The sequence below is a fragment of the Lichenostomus cassidix genome, chromosome 24, assembly GCF_008360975.1.
Source record: "Lichenostomus cassidix isolate B80296 chromosome 24, HeHo_3.0, whole genome shotgun sequence".
NCBI classification, from domain to species: Eukaryota; Metazoa; Chordata; class Aves; order Passeriformes; family Meliphagidae; genus Lichenostomus; species Lichenostomus cassidix.
The window spans coordinates 1,682,431-1,703,445 of record NC_139504.1 but is presented as its reverse complement, the minus strand read 5'-3'; the positions used below and the strand labels follow the sequence as shown (position 1 = coordinate 1,703,445).

The window sequence follows — 21,015 nt, the reverse complement described above, 5'->3', positions numbered from 1 at the left end:
TGTCACCTTCCCCCCCCTTCGGCATTTCCCGGCCCCCGCATCCGGCTATTGTACCCCCCCATCCGGAGCCGGATCCAGCCCCGGTGCTGGCAGGGAGGAACCGGGATTTCGGGAGGAAACGGGAAGGCTGGCCTGGGCCAGCATGGCGGGCGGCTGGGAGACAGCACTGGGCCTGGGGCTCTGCCTCGCCGCCCTGCACCGCGGAGGTGAGTGCAGCCCACGGGGGCCAAAATCCACTTAACTCTGACCCTGCCCCACCCCGGAACTGAGACCATGCCCAGCTGGGGTACCCATTGGCATCCCCCTGCTCCTTGTCACCCCACAGGCTGCCGCCTCCCCAGCGTGGCCACAGCACCCCAAACTCCAGCTGGTAAGGACACCTGGTGGGAGGTGATGCAGGTGGGGAGAGAAAAGAAAATCCTGTTCCCCCCACCCACAATGTGCCCTCCCCACCACAGTGCTGCGGGACAATTTCCGCCTGCAGCCAGGTGATTTGGTGACCACAGCGGGGCAAGTATTGGAGCTGGATTGTGTCCCCCCCTTGGGGTACCCCGAACCCTACGTTACCTGGAAGAAGGACGGGGTGACCTTAGACTTGGTAGGCGGCAGGTACGTTGTCACCAAAGGGAAGTTGCAGGTGGCATCGGCACAACGGAGCGACTCCGGTCTCTACATTTGTGTGGCAGCCAATGCGGCGGGCAAGAGGGAGAGCCGGGGCGCCCGCGTCTCTGTCCTGGGTAAGCCAAGGGTCTCCCACGGGTGGTGGGTATGTCACACCCAACCATGGTGCCATGTCCTTTATGTCCCCCTGCAGAGAAGCCAGCCATCGTGCGGCACCCGAGCGACGCCGTGGCGGTGGCTGGCAGCACCGTGGAGCTGGGTTGCAGCACCCGAGGTGACCCAGCGCCACAGGTGCAGTGGCACAAGGAGCGTGGAGACCTGCCCTGGGGCAGGTAGGTGGTGGCAGGGGGGAGGTGTCTCATCCCTGGCGTGGGGATGAGGCTGATGGAGAGCTGGTGACCCACAGGCACGAAGTGGACCGGGAACACACTTTGCGCCTCTACGCCGTGACGTCCGCCGATGCCGGCGCATACGTGTGTACAGCACAGAGCCAGCTGGGCACCGCCGCTGCCACCACCTTCCTCCATGTGGAGGGTCAGTCACAGGACCATCACAGGCACCCAGGGCCATCTCGGGGTTCACGCAAGGGGATCCATCTACCAGGGTCCATCTGATGGGGGTCATCCAAGGGGGCATCTAAGGGGAGTCTGTCCATGGTCCATCCCAGGGTATCCATCATCCTTCAAATAAAGGTCCATCCAGCAGATGGACCAGTCATTTAAGGGGATCCATCAAAGGGGGCACTTCCAAAGGTAGGTCCATCTAACAGGATTTGTCCAAGGGTTCCATCCAAGCAGGTCCATGTAAGGCGATCCATGTAAGGAAATGCAAGGAGGTGGGAGTCCATGCAAGGGGATTCATACAAGACTGCCCATCTAAATGGGATCCGACCAACCTGGTTCCTCCAGTAGGATCCATTTAAGGGGGTCTGTGCAAGGTGGAAATACATTAAAAGGGGTTGGAACAAGAGATATCCATCCAAAGGGTCCATCTAAGAGGGACATATCGCAGTGATGTATCATGGAGCCCCACCCCATGTCCCCAGGGGCAGCACATAAAAGGGGGCCCATCCAAGAGGGGTCCATATGAGAGGTGTCCATCCAAGACAGACACATCAAAGGGTGTCTGTCCAAAAGAGTCCATTTGAATAGGTTCATCCAGGTAGACAACAAGATCTCCATGTACAGGTATCTGAGGTGGGTGTCTGGGCAGGTGCCAGGGGACCTTGGTCCTGCCTGATGCTGCCATTAGCCTTCTTCTGCCTCACAGACCGGCTGGCAACGGGCCAGCAGGACACTGCACCGCGGGACCTGCTGGCTGTGCGGCTGCACCTGGACAATGGCACTGCTCTGCCCACCGCTGCTGTCCAGCTCCGCTGGCAGGTTGGTGTGATGCTCAGCTGTCCCCAATGGAGGGGTGGGATGGGACACATCTCCACATCCCACCTTAACTTGGAATGCTTCCCGTCCCCTTCAGATGCTGATGCCGGTGCCAGTGCCTGTGGGGTACATGGTGCTGTACCGCAGCCTGTTCCCAGTCACCACCTCCTGGGTCCAGCATGATGCAGGCAGGGAGCTCAGTGCCATCATCCCTGCGCTCCGCCGGGGCTACAAGTACGAGTTCAAGGTCCGACCCTACACTGGAGGGAGCCAGGGCTCGGACAGCAACACCAGGCACCTCTGGATACCTGAGGAAGGTGCGTTGTGTGTCCCCAGGGATGGCTGGGTGGAGGATGGGGAGGTTGTTTGGGGGTCCCGGGGGTCTCAGCATCCCTGTCCCGGCAGTGCCTAGTGCGGCGCCCCAGCGTGTCACCGTGAGCCAGGCTGAGACAGGGAACGGCACCGTGGTTGTGAGCTGGGAGCCACCTCCTCCTGAAGCCCACAATGGCGTCATCAGGGGCTACCAGGTTTGGGTAATGGGGTGAGGGGACAGGGCTGGGGTCTTCCGGCCAAGGAGGGTCCATCCAAGGGGATCCATCCAAAAAGGGAGTGTATCAAAGGTGGGGGTCTATCCAAGGGGGGAACCATCCAAGGAGTCTATCCAGGAGGGATTTCTACATGGGGGTTCATCCAAAAGGGCCAGCCAAGGTCAAGATCCACCCCAGAGCACCCAAGGGAGGTCATCCAAAGGAGTCCAGCCTAGGGGATTCATTCAAGGGGGTCCATCCAAAGGGGAATCCATCAACAGAGGTCCATCCAAGGGGTGTTCACCCAGGGAGGCCCATCCTAGGGGCATGCAAGAGAGCCCATCCAAAGGTGTCCTTCCAAGGGGAGTCCATCAAGGGCATTCATCTAAGGGGACCCATCCAAGTGAATCTGTCCAAGGGGGATCCATCAGTGGGAGTCTATCAAGGGATGTTCATCTGAAGGGGTCCATCCACAGGGGGTCCATCAAAGGGGGACCATCAGGGCTAATCATCCTCTTGGTGCCTGCCAGGTCTGGTCAATGGGTGAGGGCTGGCAGCGCCACACCAACAGGACAGTGGACGGAGCCACTCGCCACCTGGAAACTCTCCTCCCACACCCTGGGGCCGAATTCTGTGTCCAAGTGGCAGCTTTCAACAGCGCAGGGCTGGGGGTTCCCAGCAATGCCACCTGCAGTGTCCTGGGTAGGTCATGGAGGGCAAGATGGGGTGTGGGTGGGGATCAAGGTGACGACATGAAGTGACACTTATGGCACCCTTGTAGGGCTGACAGCAGCGAGCAGCAGGGTTGTCCAGGCACTGCGGCAGCCTGCTGTCATCGCAGCTGCTGGCTCCATGCTCTGGTTGGCCTTACTCGCCCTCCTCCTCCTCCTCTGCCAACGCCGTGCCAGCCAAGATGCTGCAGCTCGCCACAGGTGAGAGGCCGTGGGGTGGGGGACACGGCAGATCCCTGGTGTGGTGGGGATTGAAGCACTGACAGCACCTCTTGCCCTGCAGGCTGGTGGCTGGTGACTCGCCATGGCTTGGTGGTCCCTGGAAACCCAGCTGTGCCCCCCGAAACCTCAGCAGCAGCAGCAGCCTCAGCAGCCGACTCCTGGGCAGTGACGGCAGGGACCCCCATCCCTCCAGTGAGCCCCACCCTCTGCCATGGGACCCCCATCCCTCCAGTGAGCCCCACCCACTGCCAGGGGACCCCCATCTCTCCAGTGAGCCCCACCTACTGCCAGGGGACCTCCACCCCTCCCATGAACTCTAGGGTTGGGACCCCCACCTAGTGCCTTGGAGCCCCCACTCTCTGCCATGGACCCCCCAGAGGGTGTTCTGGGCCCCCCACCAGCACTATGGGACCCCCATCCATCCCATGTGATGCCATTGGATCCCCACCCAGTTCCATGGGACCCTGACCTGCTGCAACAGCACCTCCAGTCCAGGCCTAGGACCCTCACAGAGTGCTATGGGACCAGCAAAGTGTACCCAAGACCCCCACCCTATGCCTGGGACCTCCAGTGCTCTGGGACCCCCACCTTGGTGCCCCCATTGCCTGTCTGCAGGCAGCAAGGACTTGAGGACACACAGAGCCAAGGACAGAGGGGACAGGGGACACATGGCCCCATGGGTGCCCTGACCTCTCTTTACTCTTCCAGCCCTGTCCTTGGAGCCGGCCAGCCTTGGCCCCCCCACGCCCCCCAACCACTGCAGCCTCCGTGGGGGACACCCACCGCCCCTCAGGGACATGGGGTGCTGCGGTGGGGGACACCCCGGGGTGCACACCTCTCCCAGCACCCCAAACCCAGCACCCTGGGAGCGCATTCGCAAGAGAGGTGGGTGTTAAGGACACATGGGGGGACACGGGGGACACCAGGGTAATGGCCAATGGCTCTGTGTCCCCCATTCCCCACGCAGAGCTGCATCAAGTGCACAGCACCCCAGTGCTCATAGCTGGCGCCAGCCACGTCCCTGTCACTGGAAGCAGAGGCGAGTGGGGCACAGATTTTGGGCTGGCAGCCAGGCAGCCTCAGACGAGGGGACATGAGGGTGACGCCATGATGGACAGCAGGGACCTGCAGCTACCAGTCTTCAGCTCTCCAAAACCGCGTCGGGGCAGCATTTCACTGGCCTCTGGTGTAAGCAGGTCACCGGTGACACCCCCAAGGCCACCCCATGCCTGGCACCCACCAGTGACACGGTGAGTCTGAGTGTCCCCATCTGGATGGGTGCCCTGCAACCCAGCCCTTTGCTGCAAAACCCAACATGTCCCTTGCACCTGCAGGTCCCCAGCCTCTGCGTGCCTCAGGGACACATCTCTGGTCACCAGGCATCCCAAGGACATGTCCCCAGTCACTGGGATGCCCAGGGACATGTCCCCAGTCATGCGATGCCCCAGGGACACATCCCCAGGCACTGAGAGCCCCAGGGGTGTGTCACTGGCTACCAGGAACCCTAGGGACATGTCCCTGGTGACTGAGCACCCCAAGGACATGTTCCTGGCCAGTAGGCATCCTAAGGATGTGTCCTCAGTCCCCGGTACCCCTAGGGACATGTCACCAGCCACCAGGCACCACAAGGACCCATCACCAGCAACCAAGCACCGGAGGGACACAGTCTCACCCACCAGGCACCCTGAGGACACTTCCATGGTCACCAGGTGCCCCAGAGATCCATTACCAGTGACCAAGTGCCAGAGGGACATGTCAGTGTCCACCAGGCACCCCAAGGACATGTCTCCAGCCAGCAGGCACCCAGAGGACACATCCCCAGGCCTGAGGCTCCCCCAGGAGATGTCCCCAGGAACAAGGCTCCCTAAGGAGATGTCCCCAGCCACTAGGCACTGCAGGGACAAGTTCCTGGCCTCCAGGTATGCCAAGGACATGTCCCCAACCAACAAGCACCCCAGGGAGCCATCGCTGGTGGCCACACACCCAAGGCACATTTTCCTGTGCAGCAGGTACCCTGAAAACCTGTCACCAACATTGAGGTATCCCAATGACACATTGCCAGCCACTGGGCACCCCAGGGACACATCTCCAGCCACCAGGCACCCTGAGGAGATGTCACCAGTCTCTGAGCACCACAGAGACAAGTTCTTGGGCACCAGGTACTCCATGGACATGTATCAGGCCACCAGGAACCCCAGGGACCCCTCACTGGTGGCCATGCCCACAAGTGACATATCCTTGTGCAGCAGGTACCCTGAAAACATGTCACCAGCAATAAGGCATCCCAAGGACACATCTCCAGCCACCAGGCACCCCAGGGACACATCCCCTGTCACCAGGCATCCCAGAGAGGTGTCCCCAGCCACTGATCACAAGGAGGACATGTTCTTGGGCACCAGGTACCCCAAGGACATGTCCCCAGCCACCAACCAAACCAAGATGTCACTGGAGACCAGGCACCCAAGGGACGTATTTCTGGCTACCAGGTACCCCAAGGACACATCTCCGGCCACTGGACGCCTCTCACCAGCATTCAGTGACGGGGTCCTCACACAACAGCAGGTGGCTGAGGTCCTGGAGATGGACCAGGACACTCCCTGCTGCAGGTACTCCCCATCCCCCTGGGACACTCCCGTGATGGCAGCATCCTCTGGTGCCAGCGGTGTCCCCACTGTGTCCCCCACAGACCCCTGGCACCACCCACACCACGGTCCTTCTCACCACTGCACACCTACGGCTATATCTATGGGCCACCAGCCTCTGAGCTAGGGGAGGAGGAGGAGGAGGAGGAAGAAGAGGAGGAGGAAGAAGAGGAGGAGGAGGAGCGCACAGCAACGAGGGGCTCGCCGGGAGGGTCACTGCTGAATGGCTGGGGGTCTGTCTCAGAGGACAACTTTGCCAGTGCCCGCTGCAGCTTGGTGAGCTCCTGCGATGGCTCCTTCCTCCTGGACGCCAGCTTTGCCCGGGCACTGGCCGTGGCTGTCGATGGCCTCTGCTGCAGCCTTGAGGACACTGATGGGACCTATGGGGGTGAGTGAAGCATCCCTGGACCCCCTCTGACTCTGAGCATTGTCACCTCCTCGAGGAAGGTGGCTCATCGTGACACCATGGTGATGGCACCATCTCTTGCCTTCTCTCCTGCAGGTCCCTCGCCACCACCATCACCCTTGGAGCATGTCTTCCCACCCGGGGTCCCCACCAGTAGCTGGGACTGGTGGACAGCGCTGGAGGGCACACAAAGAATCGGGACAGAGGTGGCTGTGAACAGGAGCTCACAGAACGGTGTGTAGTGCCCCAATGCCAGGGTGGTGGCACTGGGGGTGGTGAGGACTGCCATCTGTTTCAGGGTATTGGAAAATGTTTCCTTTTCTTTCCAGGTGGCCAGGGGTCAGGGACTGGCAGCCCCTGGGCCAGGGAAGGTGGTGAGCTGGGGGCAGGAGGGACAGGAGCATGGCAGTCCCCAGGGCACAGGACACAGCAAGGCCAGAATCCCCTTGGCTCAGCTAAAATCCAGCTTTATTAGGCAGTTCCCAAACAGGGGCTCTTTACTAGGAAAAGAGTGGGTGGGTGTCCCTCCTTATTCAGCATTCTTGTCCTTCCCAAGTGTCTTCCTTCTTCCATCCCTCTTCAGTGTCCCCATCCCTTCCCAAATTCCTCATTCCTCCCCAACATCATCATCCTCCCCAAGAGTCTGCATCTCCTCTGTCTTTGTCCTTCCGCAGAGCACTCCTCCTTCCCCAGCATCCTCACCCCCCTAACTATCCTTGTCCAGCCCAAGCACTGTCGTCCACCCCAAATGTCCTTGTCTTTCCCTAGGGTTGTTGACCCCCTGACCATCCCCATCCCTTCCAACTGTCCTTGTGCTTTCTGATAGTTCATGTCCTTCTTCAGCATCCTTGTCCCACCCTGACCATCCTTGTCTCTCCCAAGTGTTCTCATCCTTCCCGAGCCACCTGAGTGGCCTTGTGCTCCCTCCAAGTCTCCTTGTCCCTCCTAACCATCCTCATTCCCAGGGTTCTCAGCCCTCCAGAGTGTCCTCATCCTTCATCAATTGTTTTGTCCCCCATGCCAAGTGTCCTTGTCCTTCTCCACTGTCCTCATCCCCCTGCAACCATCCTCCTTGTCCCTTACTACTGTCCTTGTCCTTCCTAAGCAATCTTGTTTTTCCCAAATGTCCTCTTCCCCCCAGCAATCCTCAACCCCTGGAAATCCTTGTCCTTTCTCCATGTCCTCTTCCCTCCAGGCATCTTTGTCCTGCAGCCTTCCTTTTCCCTCACTAGCACCCTCATCCATCTGCAGTGTCCTTGTCCCTCCTGTAATCTTGTCACCCCAACTGTCCCCATCCCTTTCAAACACCTCATCTCTCCCAGACATCCTTGTCCTTTTCCAGCATCCTTGTTCCTACCAACTGTCCTTGTCTCGAGTATCCTTGCCCCACTTAGGCATCCTCCTCATCCCTCTCCAGCATCCTCATCCCTCCTCAGCATTCTCATCTCTCCCAACTGTTTCTGCCTCCAGGGCCCTTGTCCTTCCCTGAACATCTTCCTTGTCCCCCCCCAGGGTCCTCTGTCCTCCTCCCTCGTGACTGCCCTTGCCCCACCCCAAGAGTCCCTGTCCCCCCTCAGGCTGATGCCCACTGGCCGCGAGCTCTGTGCGACCCTATTTCCATCGAGCCACTCAGAAATTAAAGAACATCCCTCCATGACCCCTGTGTTCCCATCCCCGTGTCCCCAACTCTGTCACCGACTCGCCCTCCCTTTATCGCTTCTCCTGCGACGGGCAGGGAAACGGAGCCCCCGGGCGGCGGCAGTGGCCTGTCCCTTCGCCGCGGTCCCCCGGCGTCCGGCTGCGCCCCGAGCCGTGCCCGCGGGAGCTGGTGGAGCCGCGGGACGAGACGCTGCCTGTGGTGGAGCAGCTGCCGGACACCTGCCCGCGGGGCAGGCAGGAGGGTCTGCTGTAGGGCATGACCTCATCTGCAGCGGAGGGGACAAGGTTGGGGGTCTCCAGTGACACCCCCAACCCCTTTGTCGCACGGTCGGTGGCTCTGGCTTACCGCCGCGGGGCGGGCGATGGGTGACCCTGCGCTCAGCCCCGCTGGGCTCCAGCTCCGGAGAGGGGCCGGGGGTCTCGCCTGGCGGTGGCACCGGCGGCGGCGGCAGCTCTGCGGCAGAGAGGGAGGAGAGTGCTGAGCTCCCCTGAGCCCCCTGAGCTCCCTTTTTTCCTCCCACTCACCTCCCGTCTGCTTTTCCCGGCGGTAGCGGCTGCATTTGGGCTTCAGGCGACTTTTGGAGGTCACCGCGCGGGGTTTCCCTGGGTGGGGGGATGGCAGCGTCAGCCGCCGCAATACCCAGTGAGGCCCCCACCCACCCAAACTGCCCCCTCAGGGCTCACCTGTGCCAGGAGGGCAGCGGGCTCGGGGTGGGTGGCACTCGCTGGCATCCGGGGTCACCGAGGGACTGGGTGCCTGTGGGGGGGTGCTGACGCCGTGGGGGGGTCTCCTGGCAAAGAGGGGGTGCAGTGAAACCAAAGGGTGCAGGGAGAGGGGCTCGGTGGCCACCACAGTGCTGGCACAAGCCCTCTACAGCTGTGCCAGAGCCAGGAGAAGCTATGTGGTGTTGTCACAGCTGGATGGCAGTGGTGTAGGTGGGCTGAAGCATCACAGCTGGATAGAAGTGCCACAGCTGGATCACAGCCACACAGCTGGATCACAGCCACACAGCTGGGCAGGCAAAGGGGAGCCGGATGAGAGCAGTGGCACAGCTAGGGTGGAGGACCAGCGCCTGGCAAGGTTGTGATAGCATGGCTTGCCTGCAGTGGCACATCTGGAGCACAACTGGATAGCGGCTGCTCAGCTGCATCACAACCACACAGCTGGATCACAACCACACAGCGGGATCACAGCACAGCTGGATCACCACACATCTGGATTGCAAGCACACTGGTGGATTGCAGCTGCACAGCTAAATTGTGACACAGCTAGATCATAGAATAACTGAAACACAACCATGCAGCTCAGTTGCAGCTGCACAGCTGGATCATAGCACAGCTGTATTGCAACCAGACAGATGGATTGCAGGTGCACAGCTGGTGTGCAGTGACATGCCAGCATTGTGATGGCACAGATGGATCACAGCAGAGCTGGGTCACAGCGGCACAGCTGGATGATGGTGATGGCCCACCGGGCTCATGATGATGCAGCTGTATTGCAATGCCCCAGTCAGCCCACAATGTCATGGATGTGTCATGACAGCATGGCCAAAGCACAGCTGGAGAGCAGGGGTAGATGGGGACATCATGTATGGATCACAAAGAGACACCTAGACCATGGTAGGACATCCAGACTACATTGGGGCATCCGGACCCCAATGACCAGACCATGATGGCACAGCAGAACTAGATCATGACCTGGCTGGATTGTGATGGGACACCTAGACTGTGGTGGGACATCCAGACCCTGATCCAGAGTCCAGTGGCAAGGCCAGACTATGGTGGAACAGCAGAACTGTATCATGAAACATGACTGGCTGTGACATGCAGACCTCAATGGGACACCTGGACCCAGATGACACATCTGGACCTCATTGGCATAGCTGGGCCATGACAGCACAGCAGAGCCAAATGGTGACAAAATGGCTGGGTTGTGATGGAACATCTGGACCATTGTGGTGCATCTTGACCCCAGCAGGACATCTGGACCCCAATGAGACACCTGGACCCTAAAGACACGCTTGGACCATGATGGCATGGCAGGGCTGGGTAGTGACAACATGGCTGAATCTCCATGGAACACCCAGGCCGTGGTGGGACATCTGGACCCCGATGGGACATCCAGACCCCAATGGCACAGCCACAGCAAGCAAGGCCCATCTCCTACCGGGGCAGGCGGGAGCTATCGAAGTCGCGGAGGCGAGGGATGTCCTCCGTGGTGCGAGGTGAGGGTGTCAGCGTGGCGGTGGAACGGCAGCCAGAGGAGGTGGTGGGTGAGGATGCAGCAGTGGCACAGGGGGTGTCCTCACCAGGGTACCACACCTCCATCCCCAACCTGCAGGGTGAGCACCACTGGGTAGGTGCTGGGGGCAGCATGCCCAGCCCCAAGGGCCCCACACTCACCCTCCAGCTGCCTCTTCCTCTTCCTCCTCCTTCTCCTCCTCCTGGGCACACTGGCTGAGCTCACTGGCTGAGGGTGGTGGGGGCAGCAGCTCTGCCCAGCTCACTGCCGGTGGTTTCACTGCTTGCCCCAGCTTTGCTTTGGCCCCTGTGCCAAGGAGGGATGCTGGGGGGGCTGTGGGAGGGCACCACACCTCGAGCACCCATGTGTGCCCTCACCCATCCCACCACCCTACCGTGCTCAGCCCGGCCGCGGGGCACCTGGGAGGCTGCAGCATCCATTGGCTGGGAACTGCCCCCAGGATAGGAGGTGCCATACTGTGAGAAGGGACGGGGGAAGGTGCAGAGCTCCTCACTGTCAACCTCGATGGTGCTGTAAACTGGCCCCTCGCCAGCCCCTGCTCCAAACTGCTCCGTCTGGGCGATGTAACGGGTGATGCCAGCATCTGCAGAGGGTGACCAGCAGATCAGGGCTGATCGTGATCCCCTAAGTCAGAGCCACCCAGCCATGCTGACCCCTCACCGTTGTAGTATCTCTCAGTGGTCCCCAAGCAACCGGCAGCACTGGCTGTGCCACCACCACGCCACGCATCCACCAGCCACGGGTAACCACTGCCGGCAGCTGCCCTGCAAGGGGATGGGGTGAAGGAATGCTGGTGGTCAGCCCAGGGGCTCCGAGGGAGGGCAGGGGATACCGGGGGGTTACCTGGGGCTGCTGCGCACTGGAGCTGGGAAGCTGACTGTGGAAAGAGATGGAAGTGAGGGCAGCGAGAGGCCATACCGGGACCCCGCAGCACCTATGGGCTTACCGGTGGGCGTGTAGGCAAAGGATGCTGTAAAGAGAGGGACGGTGGGTGACGGATGGGTGACGGGTGAGGGGTGAGGGGTCCCAGGGGTAGCACCCCCCTGTACCGGTGAAGTGGCTGAGCTCCTTCTTCCGCCGGCGGCGGCTGTAGAGCCAAGCAGCGAAGGCAGCGAGAACGACCCAGCAAGCACCACCAACACCGGCAATGAAGGCTGGCTGCCTGGCTACCTCCGCGAAATGCTCAGTTAAGCTACTCCCACCTGCTGGCCCTGCGTCTCTCTCCACCAGGGGGGCTGCAAGTGACACGGGAAAGAGGGACACACCGGCAGGGTGCCGAGGAGCCCTCCCCAGCACCACAGTCGGTGACCCCATCATGCCCACCCGTGGGTGTGGTTGTGACAATGAGGGACTCACCAATGTGGATGGGGACAGGGGCGCTGCGGGCACCCACACCAGCGCTGGTGGCAGCGGCAACTTCGGCACGGTAAGGGACCCCGGGGACTAGTCCCCGCAGCACTGTCGCCAGCACCGTCCCCTCCACGCTCTGGTTGATGTGGAAGCGGCTCTCGTTGCCCAAGCACCAAATCTGGTGGGGGGCAGAGGGAAAAGATGGGGACATAAGGACCCATAAGGACACCATGACACGGCGTCATGAGTGGACAGAGGGGACGGGCCACACCCCTACTGCTGCCCACCCTTACCCGGTAATCACGAATGACACCATTCTGCTCTGCCGGCGGTGGTGGCTGCCACGAGATGCGGACACTGGTACCATTCCCAGCCACGCTGACAGCTCGTGGAGGGGCACTGGGGGCTGCCAGTGGGGGACACACAGTGTATCACCTCCAGCTTGTCCCCAGGGATCCCCTCCATCCCCTCCATCCCCACACTCACCCGCTTCAGGGGTGCGCAGAGCCTGCACAGCGCTGTCGGGACCGTGGAGGTGATGAAAATAGGGTCGGACCTTGACCTCATAGTCCTGGCCCCGGCGCAGCTCGGTGAGCAGGGCTCCCCGCTCCCCTGGTGCCCACACCATCCGCGCCTCCTCCCAGCGCCCGCCGCGCCGCCGGTACAGCACCCGGTAGCCCTGAAGGAAGGGCGCTTGGCGCTCCACCTGAGGGCCAAAGGGAAGGGTGGGATGAGGGGATGCTCAGCGCTGGGAGCCCTGTGCCAGTAGTGAGGCTCAGCACTCACCGTCCAGGAGAGGTGGACATTGCCCAGGGGCAGCACCACAGGTTCCTGCAGGTGCACAGCCATCTGTGCCAGCTCCTGCTGCACCTGCTCTGGATCCAGCCCTTGCTGCAGGGGATTGGTGTCTGCTGGAAACATGAGAGGGTGGAGGGTCCATGGATATCTCCACCGGTGTCACCAAGTGAAGAAGCCATGATGACACCCCATTCCCCTGGGGGGTCCATGGGAAACTCTATTGCCATCACTGGGCAAGGATGAACCCAAAAACTTTGGGTGCACAAGCACCTCTATTGGTGTCACCACGTGGAGATGGACCCAAGGGTGGTGGGTTCCTGGACACCTCCATTGGTGTCACCACGTGGAGATGGACCCAAGGGTGGGGAGTTCATGGACACCTCCATTGGTGTCACCATGTGGAGATGGACCCAAGGGTGGGGAGTTCATGGACACCTCCACCAATGTCGCCGCTGGCTCTCACCTCGGGTGCGCACAGGCTCCGAGATGCCGCTGGGGTCACTGAGCCCATAGGCATTGACTGCCCGCACCAAGAACAAGTAGACAGTGTCGGGGACGAGGCCACTCACTGTGTGGGTCTCACTCTCCACATCGGCTGCCACTGTCTGCCACGAGCCACCCGCCGCCTGGCTGCCGGGGGACAGGGGTGACTCGTGACAGGGTGGTATCGGGCCACCACATCATCCCTGCAGCCAGAGAAGAGGCTTGTGTGATACCTGAAAGCCTCCACTATGTAAGAGGTGACATCGGTGGCACCGCTGTCCTCGTTCCCTTTCCAGCTCAGGGTGACACTGCTTTTGGTAACGTTGGTGACCACAGGGGTGGAGGGTGGCCCAGGGAGGAGACCGGGTGCAGGGGAAGGCAGGGAGAGGTCGGATTCATCACCTGCAGGGAGATGCATGGAGGTCTGGGGTGGCTTTGCTCCCGGTGCCACGGAGTCCCCGCTGCAGTGACATCTCCATGACCCACCTTGTACCTCCAGGGAACTGCCCCAGCGTGTCTCGCCCGCCGGGCTGGTGGCCACACACTCGTAGAGCCCGGAGTCTCTCACCTGCAGGGGGAAGAGCTCCTGCCCCATCACCCTGAGCACCCATCACCTTGGCACCCACCACCCTGAGCACCCACCACCCTTTGTGCCCACCACCCTGAGCCCCCGCACTGCTTGTACTCACCACCATGAGCATCCATCTCCCTTTGCTCCACTCCTCACACCCACTGCCCCCCTCCCTCCCTCCCTCCCTCCCTGCAGTACCCCCAGGGGTGCCCCTGCCGGGGCCGGCTCACCCGGAGGCCGGTGATCTGCAGGGTGCCGTTCTCCAGCAGGCTGGCACGGGGCTGGACACCTACCAGGGCACTGCCATCCTTCAGCCAGCCCACCCTGCCCAGGGGGTCGTGGGCCCCCACTCCGCAAGGCAGCCGCACTGTGGCCCCCACCGGCAGCACTGTCCGGTTAGTGGGAAGCAGGCTGATCACCGGTGGGTGGAGTTCAGTGGGTGCTACAGGGAGAAAATTGGGAATTGCTGGGCGGTGGGGTGGGTGTCACCCATGCACCAAATATGCCAGTTCTCCACTGGCAATGGACTTACCCCCTGTCACCTCCAGGCCTGCCCTGGCCAGGACACTGCCAGCCACACTGATGGCCTGGCACAGGTAGTGGCCAGCATCACCGGGCTGGACATTGATGATGGTCAAAGCACCACTGGGGCTCACCGAATAACGGCCAGAAGGGATTGGGGGCTGGCCTGGGAACAGTAGGGTCTGGGGAGAGAGTGGGATTAGGGGGGGGATGAGAGAGGGAGAGGATGGGATAGGATGGGGACAGTGTTAGGGGTGGGAATGGGAATGAGACTGGGGACAGCAATGCAGATGGGGATGGGGATGAGGATGGGGATGGGGATGGGGATGGGGATGGGGATGGAACGGGGACATGGACAGTGTGGGGGGACTGGAGTAAGGATGGGGCCATGATTGGGTCTGCGGTCAAGGACGAGGACAGGGAAGGAGACAAACCTGACTCCCCTCCTTCTGCCAAAACACAGCGGGTGGTGGGTTGCCCTTGCTCTGGCACTGGAATGTCACGCTTTGGCCAGAGGTGACAGCTTGGTCGTGGGGCCCGGTGACAAGCTGGGGGGGCACTGCAGCAGTGTGGGGAGAGACAAGGGCTTGTCTGGGCACTCCACCAGCACCCAAGGGTGCTCCCCAGGGCCCTCTTACCGTGCACTGTGAGGGTCCCTGACGCCTCCGACCTGCCCACGCTGTTATCAGCCACACAGGTGTAGGTGCCCTCATCCTCCACCTGCAGCCGGCTGATCCGCAGGGTGTTGTCTGGCAGCACCTCCCACCTGGGGGGACCCCGCCTGGCTGTGGCACCAGCAGAACTCCAGGGCACCAGGAGGGCGTGAGATGCCATGCAGTTGGGATGGAGTGAGGATGCAGGATGTGATGATGTGGAATGTGGGATGTGATGGGTACGATGGAAATCTGGGATGCAAGGAAAATGGGAGAAGCAATGGGGATGTGAAACATGGTGGAGGTGTGGAATGTGATGGGGATGTGGATGCAACAGGTGTGTGGGATGTGGCGAGGATGGGATTGGGATTTGTGATGCGATAAGATTGTGGAATGCAATAGGGATGCAGGACGTGCTGAGGATGGAGGATGCACCAGGATTATGGGATGCAATTACTTGACACCACAAGGATGCCAGGTGCTCCAAGCACACCAGGCTGGCACAAACTGATGCCACCCGACTGCACCACAGAACCCCAGCTGGCCTTGGTGCCCCTCAGACACCCCCTCACCCCCTACTCACCTTCCCAGTGGCATTTCACCCTCCTCCTTGCGCCAGCGTGCCGCTGGCTGGGGATCCCCCACTGCCTCGCAGGAAAACTCCACTGTCCCCTCCACCAGCACCACCTGGTTGTGGGGCCTCTTGCCAAACGCTGGACGCTCTGCAGAGTGGCCATCAGTCCCACCAAGGTAGCACTCACCTCCCTGACACCCCAAAAATTAAATCCCCACGCACCAAAGACGACCAGCTCAGCTGGCTCGCTGTCCCTCTCTCCTACCACGTTGGTGGCCACGCAGACATAGACACCAGCATCGCTCTTGAGAGTACTGGCCACCATCAGCTTCCCACCACGGATCTGCAGGAAGTACAGCTCGTCCCACATCCCTATCTCATCCTGCTTCCCCAACACATCCCAGATCCCCAACATATCCCACATCTGCATCGCATCCCATGTCCCCAGTGCATCCTACACCCCATTGATTCCCATATCCCCATTGCGTACACCCACACATCACATCTCCCATCCACATCAAATTCTGCATCCCCATTGCACCTCATATCCCCACTGCATCCCAAATCCTTGTTGCATCGCTCATCCTGGCTGCATTCTGCACCCCCATCACCTCCTGTATCCTCATGGCATCTCCCATTCCCATTGCACCCACACTCTCATCACATCCCATGTTTCCATTGCATCCCAAATCTCTGATGCATCCCATATCCCTGTCCCACCCTACATCCCCATCTCATCCTGCATCCACCACATCACACATCCAACTCCCTGCTGCATCCCACATCCCCACCGCATCCCCATCACATTCCAGATCCCCACTGCATCCTCACCGCACCCACAGCAGCATCACATCCCACATCCCCACTGCATCCTGCATCCCTGCAATATTCCCCACCTCCACTGCATCACCCTCCCCCCAGTTCTGGCCCCGCACTCCTCACCGTCAGGCGCTCGTCCTTGTCGCTGACCCGGACTCCGTTCTTCTTCCAAGAGACGCTGGGCTCGGGATGGCCGCGGGGAGGGACACACTCCAGCACGGCTGGCTCTCCCGCCGCCACCACCACGTCCCCAGGAGGCTGCCGGAAATCGTCCCGCAGCACTGGGGACACACACCGGCCTCAGCTCCCCAGCCCTGCAGCCCCGGGGGCATCATCTGCTTTGGCTTGAATTGGCTTTAACAGATTTTCATTTATCTTCATTGATTTTACCCGGTTTTCAAATCTTTTCGTTTGTTCTCATTTATTTTCATGTATTTCCAATTATATTCACCTATTTTAATTTCTTTTACCATGCTTTCGTTTATATTCACTCCTTTCCATTAATTTTCACTTATTTTCATTTATTTCCAATTATTTTCATTTTTTTCATTATTTTAATTTCTCTTCACTAATTTGCACTTTTTAAACTTTTTCGTTCATTTTCACTTTCGGTTATTTTCACTTTATTTAATTTCTCTTTTTCCCATGTTTTAATATCTTCTCTGTTATTTCCATTCATTTTTACTTACTTCCTTCCTCTTATTTTCATTTGCTTTTACTTATTTTATTCTTTCATTATTTTTCACTTAGTTTCATTAGTTTTCACTTACTTTCCTTTGTTTTCACTTAGTTTCATTTGCTTTCACTTAGTTTCATTTATTTCCAATATTTCTCATTTCTTTGAATTTATTTTCTTCTCTTTTCACTTAATTTGTTTCCAGCTATTTGCCCTTATTTTCCCCTCTTTTCCCTCGGCAGCATCAGCCCAGGGATGTGAGAACGCCTTGTCCCACAGCCCCTGCAGCAGGTTGGATTCAGGGGTGATAGCAGAACCCCAAATTCCATCCCCCAAATCCCCGCAGGACTCACCAGCCACCTCCAGGGAAGCATTCCGGCTAGTTGCCTCCCCCAGGTAATTCCTGGCCACGCACACATAGACCCCCTCGTCGGGCTTTCCCCGCCGGCCGTGCAGGATTCGGAGGAAGAAGAGGGAGCCGCCCGGGAGGAGGGTGCGGTGGGAGCGCGGATCGTCCCGGTCCGTCTCCACCCGCTCGCCGTCCTTGTACCACTCCACCGCCGGCGCCGGGCGCCCCTCGGCCTTGCAGCTCAGCGTGGCCGGTTCGCCCTTGGACACCAGCAGGTCCGTGGGGTGCTCCACGATGCGGGGAGCCGTGTCCTCCAGCTGAGTGTGGGATCCTGCGGGAAAGACAGGGAGCGGGGTCTGCGGGGCTGAGCAGCCTTGGCTTGTGCGGCTCCAGACCTGCTCTGCTTGGGAGGCAGGAGGTGAGGGAAGCGCGGCCAGGTGTGAGCCCAGAGCACCCCACTGTCCCCCATCCGGGGTGGGTGCTGATGGGGAGAGAGCAGGATCGGAACGGTGTCAGGCGAGGCGAGTGGGACAAAGCAGCTTCTCTCCCAATAATGGCTTTTCCACCCAGTTTCGAACTGGGCATCCCTGAGGAAATGGGGCTGGGGGCTAAATTCTCCCCAAAAAGGGATTTTTTTCCATCACCAGCAAGTGCTGAGTTTGTGTAGCAGAGCTGGTCATTCTGAGCTGCAGGAAACTCTTAATTTTAAGTTTTAAAAAAGCCCCATATTTGGGCTGTTCTGGAAAAATCCCCCTGCTGGGACATGGCAATTAATGGATGGTCATAAATGCCAGCATAATTAATGCTCATTAATGCTGGGGCCGGCTGGGCTGAACACGCACAGGCACTCGCAGGTATCTGTGCACATGCAGGTGCACACGTGCATTATACACACGTGTGATGTTACAAGCTGTGTTACAACACAGGTGTGTGTGCACACATGCATTGCACACATATGTGTGTGTACACGTGTGGGCAGTCACGCGGGGGTGTGCACACACATACACCTGCAGGCACACACATGTGCTTGCACTTATACACACACATGCACACATGTCCATTCAGTGCATGCCCTGACATGCACAGCTGCATTCACATGTGTGTGTATTCATGCATGGTGTGCACACATGCGTGCATTCAGGTGGGGGTGTCCTTGCACATGCACATGTGTGTTCAGGCGTGCAGAGGTGCAGGCACACAGATATTCACACAGGGGTGTGCATGCACACACAGACTGCACATGCACAGCAGCACACACAGCGACATGCACATCCATGCACACAAGCACATGCAGGCACACACATACACACACATGCACACACATGCACACGTGCCCACATGTGTCCCCCACTTGCACACGCCCTTCTGTTTCCCCCCATCCTGGGGCAGGATGCGGGCATCAGGGGGCTGCAATTTGGGGTGCCCACGGGGTTGCCATGGGGATGAGATGTGGCTGCCATGGGGACGGAAGCAATGCTGCAGGGTACTGGGTACCCCCGGGGGGCACAGCAGGGACCGAAGGGGCCGCAGCTGGGTCCAGCGACTAATTGGGACAAGCAGGGGGTCAGAGCAGACCCCTTCCTGTGCTCGGCTGGCTGTGCAGGGGCAGGGGGTCCCATGGGCTATGGGAACACCCCCTCCCCTCACCAGCCACCCAGGGCCAGCTGGAGGGGGACGCTCAGACCAAAACAGAGGGGAGAAGCTCAAAATAGAGTCAAAATTCAGGCAGACACCCTCACTCGTCCTCCACCCCTGCTCCGTCCCAGCTAGGGGACATGAGGCTGGTTTAGGGACATGGGGAAGATTAGGGCACAGGGAGCTGGTTGAAGGACACTGAAATGGTTTAGGAATGTGGAGATAGTTTGGGAACACGGAGCTAGTTCCAGTTTGCAGTCTGGGGATTGGCCTGGGGACATGGGATTGCTTTGGAGACATGGAGTCTCCCCTAGTTGTGTCTCCGAGCTGGTTTGGGCACACAGGGAGAGTTTTGGAACACTGGGTTCCCTCTGGTTTGGGGTCTGGGGGGTGGTCTGAGGACATGGGGACAATTTGAGGATGCCATGTCTGCCCCAGCTCATGGTCTGACAGTTGATATAGGAACACGGGACAGTTTGGGAACAGGGGGCTGCCTGTGGTTCAGAATTTGGGACTGGTTTGGGAACACCGGGACAGTCCTGACTTGGGGACAGTGGGCTGGTCTCGGTTTGGGGTCGTGGAGATCATGTAGGGACACCGCATCACTCCTGGGAGTTGGTCTGGGGACAGGGAGCTGGTCCCAAATGGGGACACAGGGCTGGTGTGGGGACACTGGGTCAGTTCTGGAGTTGGGACGTGGGGCAGACCCCGGTTTGGGGACACAGGGACAGGCTGGGAATGCAGCGCTGGCGGGGTCTCATCTGGGGCTGGGGGGCTGCGGGCTACTTCCAGCACCCCGGCTGGACCAGGAGCAGGAACCCCGGGAGAGTGGGACAGAAAGACCGGGAACCACGTACCGTTACCGGGGGTGAGATCGGGCAGGTGGAGCGCGGCGATGGAGCGATTGATGCCGAGCAGGAGCGAGGAGGAGTTAGAGCCTTCGGCTCCCAGCGAGTCGGCGAACAGGTTCATCTGCAGCAGCGTCTTCAGCAGGTACCGCAGCATCCTGCCCCGGCTCGGCTCTGCTTGGCTCTGGTCGGCTCTGCACGACACGCCCCGGCACGGCTAAGACTGGCTCAGCTCAGCCCAGCTCAGCCCCGTCCGGCTCGGCTTAGTTCGGCTCTGCTCGGCTGGGCTCGGCTCAGCTCAGCCCAGTCCGGTTCAGTTCAGCTCAGTTGGGCTCTGCTGGGCTGGGTTCGGCTCAGTTCAACCCAGTCCGGCTCAGTTCAGCCCAGTCCGGCTCGGTTCAGCCCAGTCCGACTCAGCTCCGCTCGGCTCGGCTCAGCTCAGCCTGCGGCACCGCCCCCCGGGTGGGGGACGGGCCGGGGCGGTGCTGGGGCGGGGTGATGGGGGTGTCCCTGTGTCCCCTCCCCGTCCCCGAGAAGCGGGATGGGGACGAAGGCGGGGGTGTCCCGTACGGGGTAGGGGCTTCGTGGTGGAGGGGAACTGGGATGGCTTTTGAGGGGACAGAGGAAAAGGAGGGTCCTGGAGAGAGGAGAAGGAAGAGTCGCAGCAGCTCCCTGGGTTCACCCCAAATTACGTGACACCCCCTGGGGCTGCTGTCACCCCCACCCGGTACCCCACTTGAGTGACCCCTGAAAGGCAGCATCACCCCGAACCCCACGGGAAAACGCGGCTGCTCCAGTGAGTGACACACCCCAACACCGAGGTGTGCTGGCAGGGCTAGGGACACTTTGGGGGTGCTGGGACCACCAGTGGCCTTGAATTGGCAGCGGCGGGGGGGAGGGAAACACGAAGGAATCAGCACATGGTGCCGTTGAATCCGTAAGTAGCAATTGGCCACTTAATTAATGTGTTAGGACTGATGTGGAAAGCAATGAGTCTCCTCCAGCGAGCCCCCTGTAGGGGCGGGGGGGAGTTCGGGGGGTCGTTAGGGAGGTTCGTTATACGGGGGGCTGTTGGAGAGGCTTGTTATGGGATTTTGTTATGGCGGCACTTGGAATAGGGGAAATGTGGGGGAAATGGGAATTCGGGAGTGTGGGGAACATGGAGGGGGTTCAGGGAAAAATAGGAGGAGAAGGGGCGATGGGGGAGAAGCAGGGGGCATACATCTGGATGTGCACATCTGGGATATTGGGAGGGAGAAGGAGCGCCACATCTGCATGCACAGCAGC

General features: G+C 60.0%; 2 protein-coding genes across 8 annotated transcripts; one reads left to right on the top strand and one right to left on the bottom strand.

The window, feature by feature from the left end:
• Nucleotides 1–81: 81 nt before the first annotated feature.
• ROBO4 (roundabout guidance receptor 4) lies at nucleotides 82–8,185 on the top strand. 7 transcript variants are annotated; one of them, XM_085082040.1, is made up of 20 exons: nucleotides 82–206; nucleotides 326–370; nucleotides 459–737; nucleotides 815–953; nucleotides 1,028–1,155; nucleotides 1,891–2,003; nucleotides 2,098–2,317; nucleotides 2,406–2,527; nucleotides 3,058–3,229; nucleotides 3,309–3,459; nucleotides 3,542–3,711; nucleotides 4,189–4,365; nucleotides 4,448–4,730; nucleotides 4,815–5,399; nucleotides 5,487–5,639; nucleotides 5,727–5,879; nucleotides 5,967–6,086; nucleotides 6,167–6,510; nucleotides 6,625–6,762; nucleotides 6,858–8,185. In XM_085082040.1, exons 1-20 carry the CDS (start codon nucleotides 143–145, stop codon nucleotides 7,001–7,003), a joined length of 3,702 nt encoding a protein of 1,233 aa, XP_084938166.1. In that variant the 5' UTR covers nucleotides 82–142; the 3' UTR covers nucleotides 7,004–8,185. The 7 variants fall into 7 exon arrangements, with proteins under 7 accessions (XP_084938166.1, XP_084938167.1, XP_084938165.1 ...); XM_085082041.1 differs by having other exon boundaries at nucleotides 3,542–3,672; nucleotides 5,490–5,639; nucleotides 5,727–6,086; XM_085082039.1 differs by having other exon boundaries at nucleotides 3,542–3,672; nucleotides 5,730–6,086.
• On the bottom strand, nucleotides 6,980–20,139 carry ROBO3 (roundabout guidance receptor 3). Its single transcript, XM_085082043.1, has 27 exons — nucleotides 19,738–20,139; nucleotides 17,250–17,576; nucleotides 16,344–16,501; nucleotides 15,624–15,744; nucleotides 15,411–15,549; nucleotides 14,813–14,940; nucleotides 14,609–14,733; nucleotides 14,185–14,356; nucleotides 13,883–14,094; nucleotides 13,568–13,649; nucleotides 13,315–13,483; nucleotides 13,062–13,228; nucleotides 12,587–12,711; nucleotides 12,287–12,506; nucleotides 12,094–12,206; nucleotides 11,807–11,978; nucleotides 11,500–11,685; nucleotides 11,397–11,420; nucleotides 11,294–11,327; nucleotides 11,111–11,214; nucleotides 10,824–11,033; nucleotides 10,591–10,735; nucleotides 10,355–10,522; nucleotides 8,872–8,978; nucleotides 8,713–8,790; nucleotides 8,534–8,641; nucleotides 6,980–8,453 (listed from the first exon to the last, which is right to left on the bottom strand). Exons 1-27 carry the CDS (start codon nucleotides 19,883–19,885, stop codon nucleotides 8,239–8,241), a joined length of 3,957 nt encoding a protein of 1,318 aa, XP_084938169.1. The 5' UTR covers nucleotides 19,886–20,139; the 3' UTR covers nucleotides 6,980–8,238.
• Nucleotides 20,140–21,015: the final 876 nt, after the last annotated feature.

Excerpts from the sequence above, each read along its gene's own strand:
- ROBO3 (XM_085082043.1), bottom strand. The coding sequence starts at position 19,885 with ATGCTGCGGTACCTGCTGAAGACGCTGCTGCAGATGAACCTGTTCGCC. Across the intron at positions 10,736-10,823 it reads CCGCGGCCGGGCTGAGCACG|GGGCCAAAGCAAAGCTGGGG; the intron begins GTAGGGTGGTGG and ends TCCTTGGCACAG. Across the intron at positions 8,979-10,354 it reads GATAGCTCCCGCCTGCCCCG|GAGACCCCCCCACGGCGTCA; the intron begins GTAGGAGATGGG and ends CCTCTTTGCCAG.
- ROBO4 (XM_085082035.1), top strand. The coding sequence starts at position 143 with ATGGCGGGCGGCTGGGAGACAGCACTGGGCCTGGGGCTCTGCCTCGCC. Across the intron at positions 3,230-3,308 it reads TGCCACCTGCAGTGTCCTGG|GGCTGACAGCAGCGAGCAGC; the intron begins GTAGGTCATGGA and ends GCACCCTTGTAG. Across the intron at positions 4,366-4,447 it reads GGAGCGCATTCGCAAGAGAG|AGCTGCATCAAGTGCACAGC; the intron begins GTGGGTGTTAAG and ends TTCCCCACGCAG.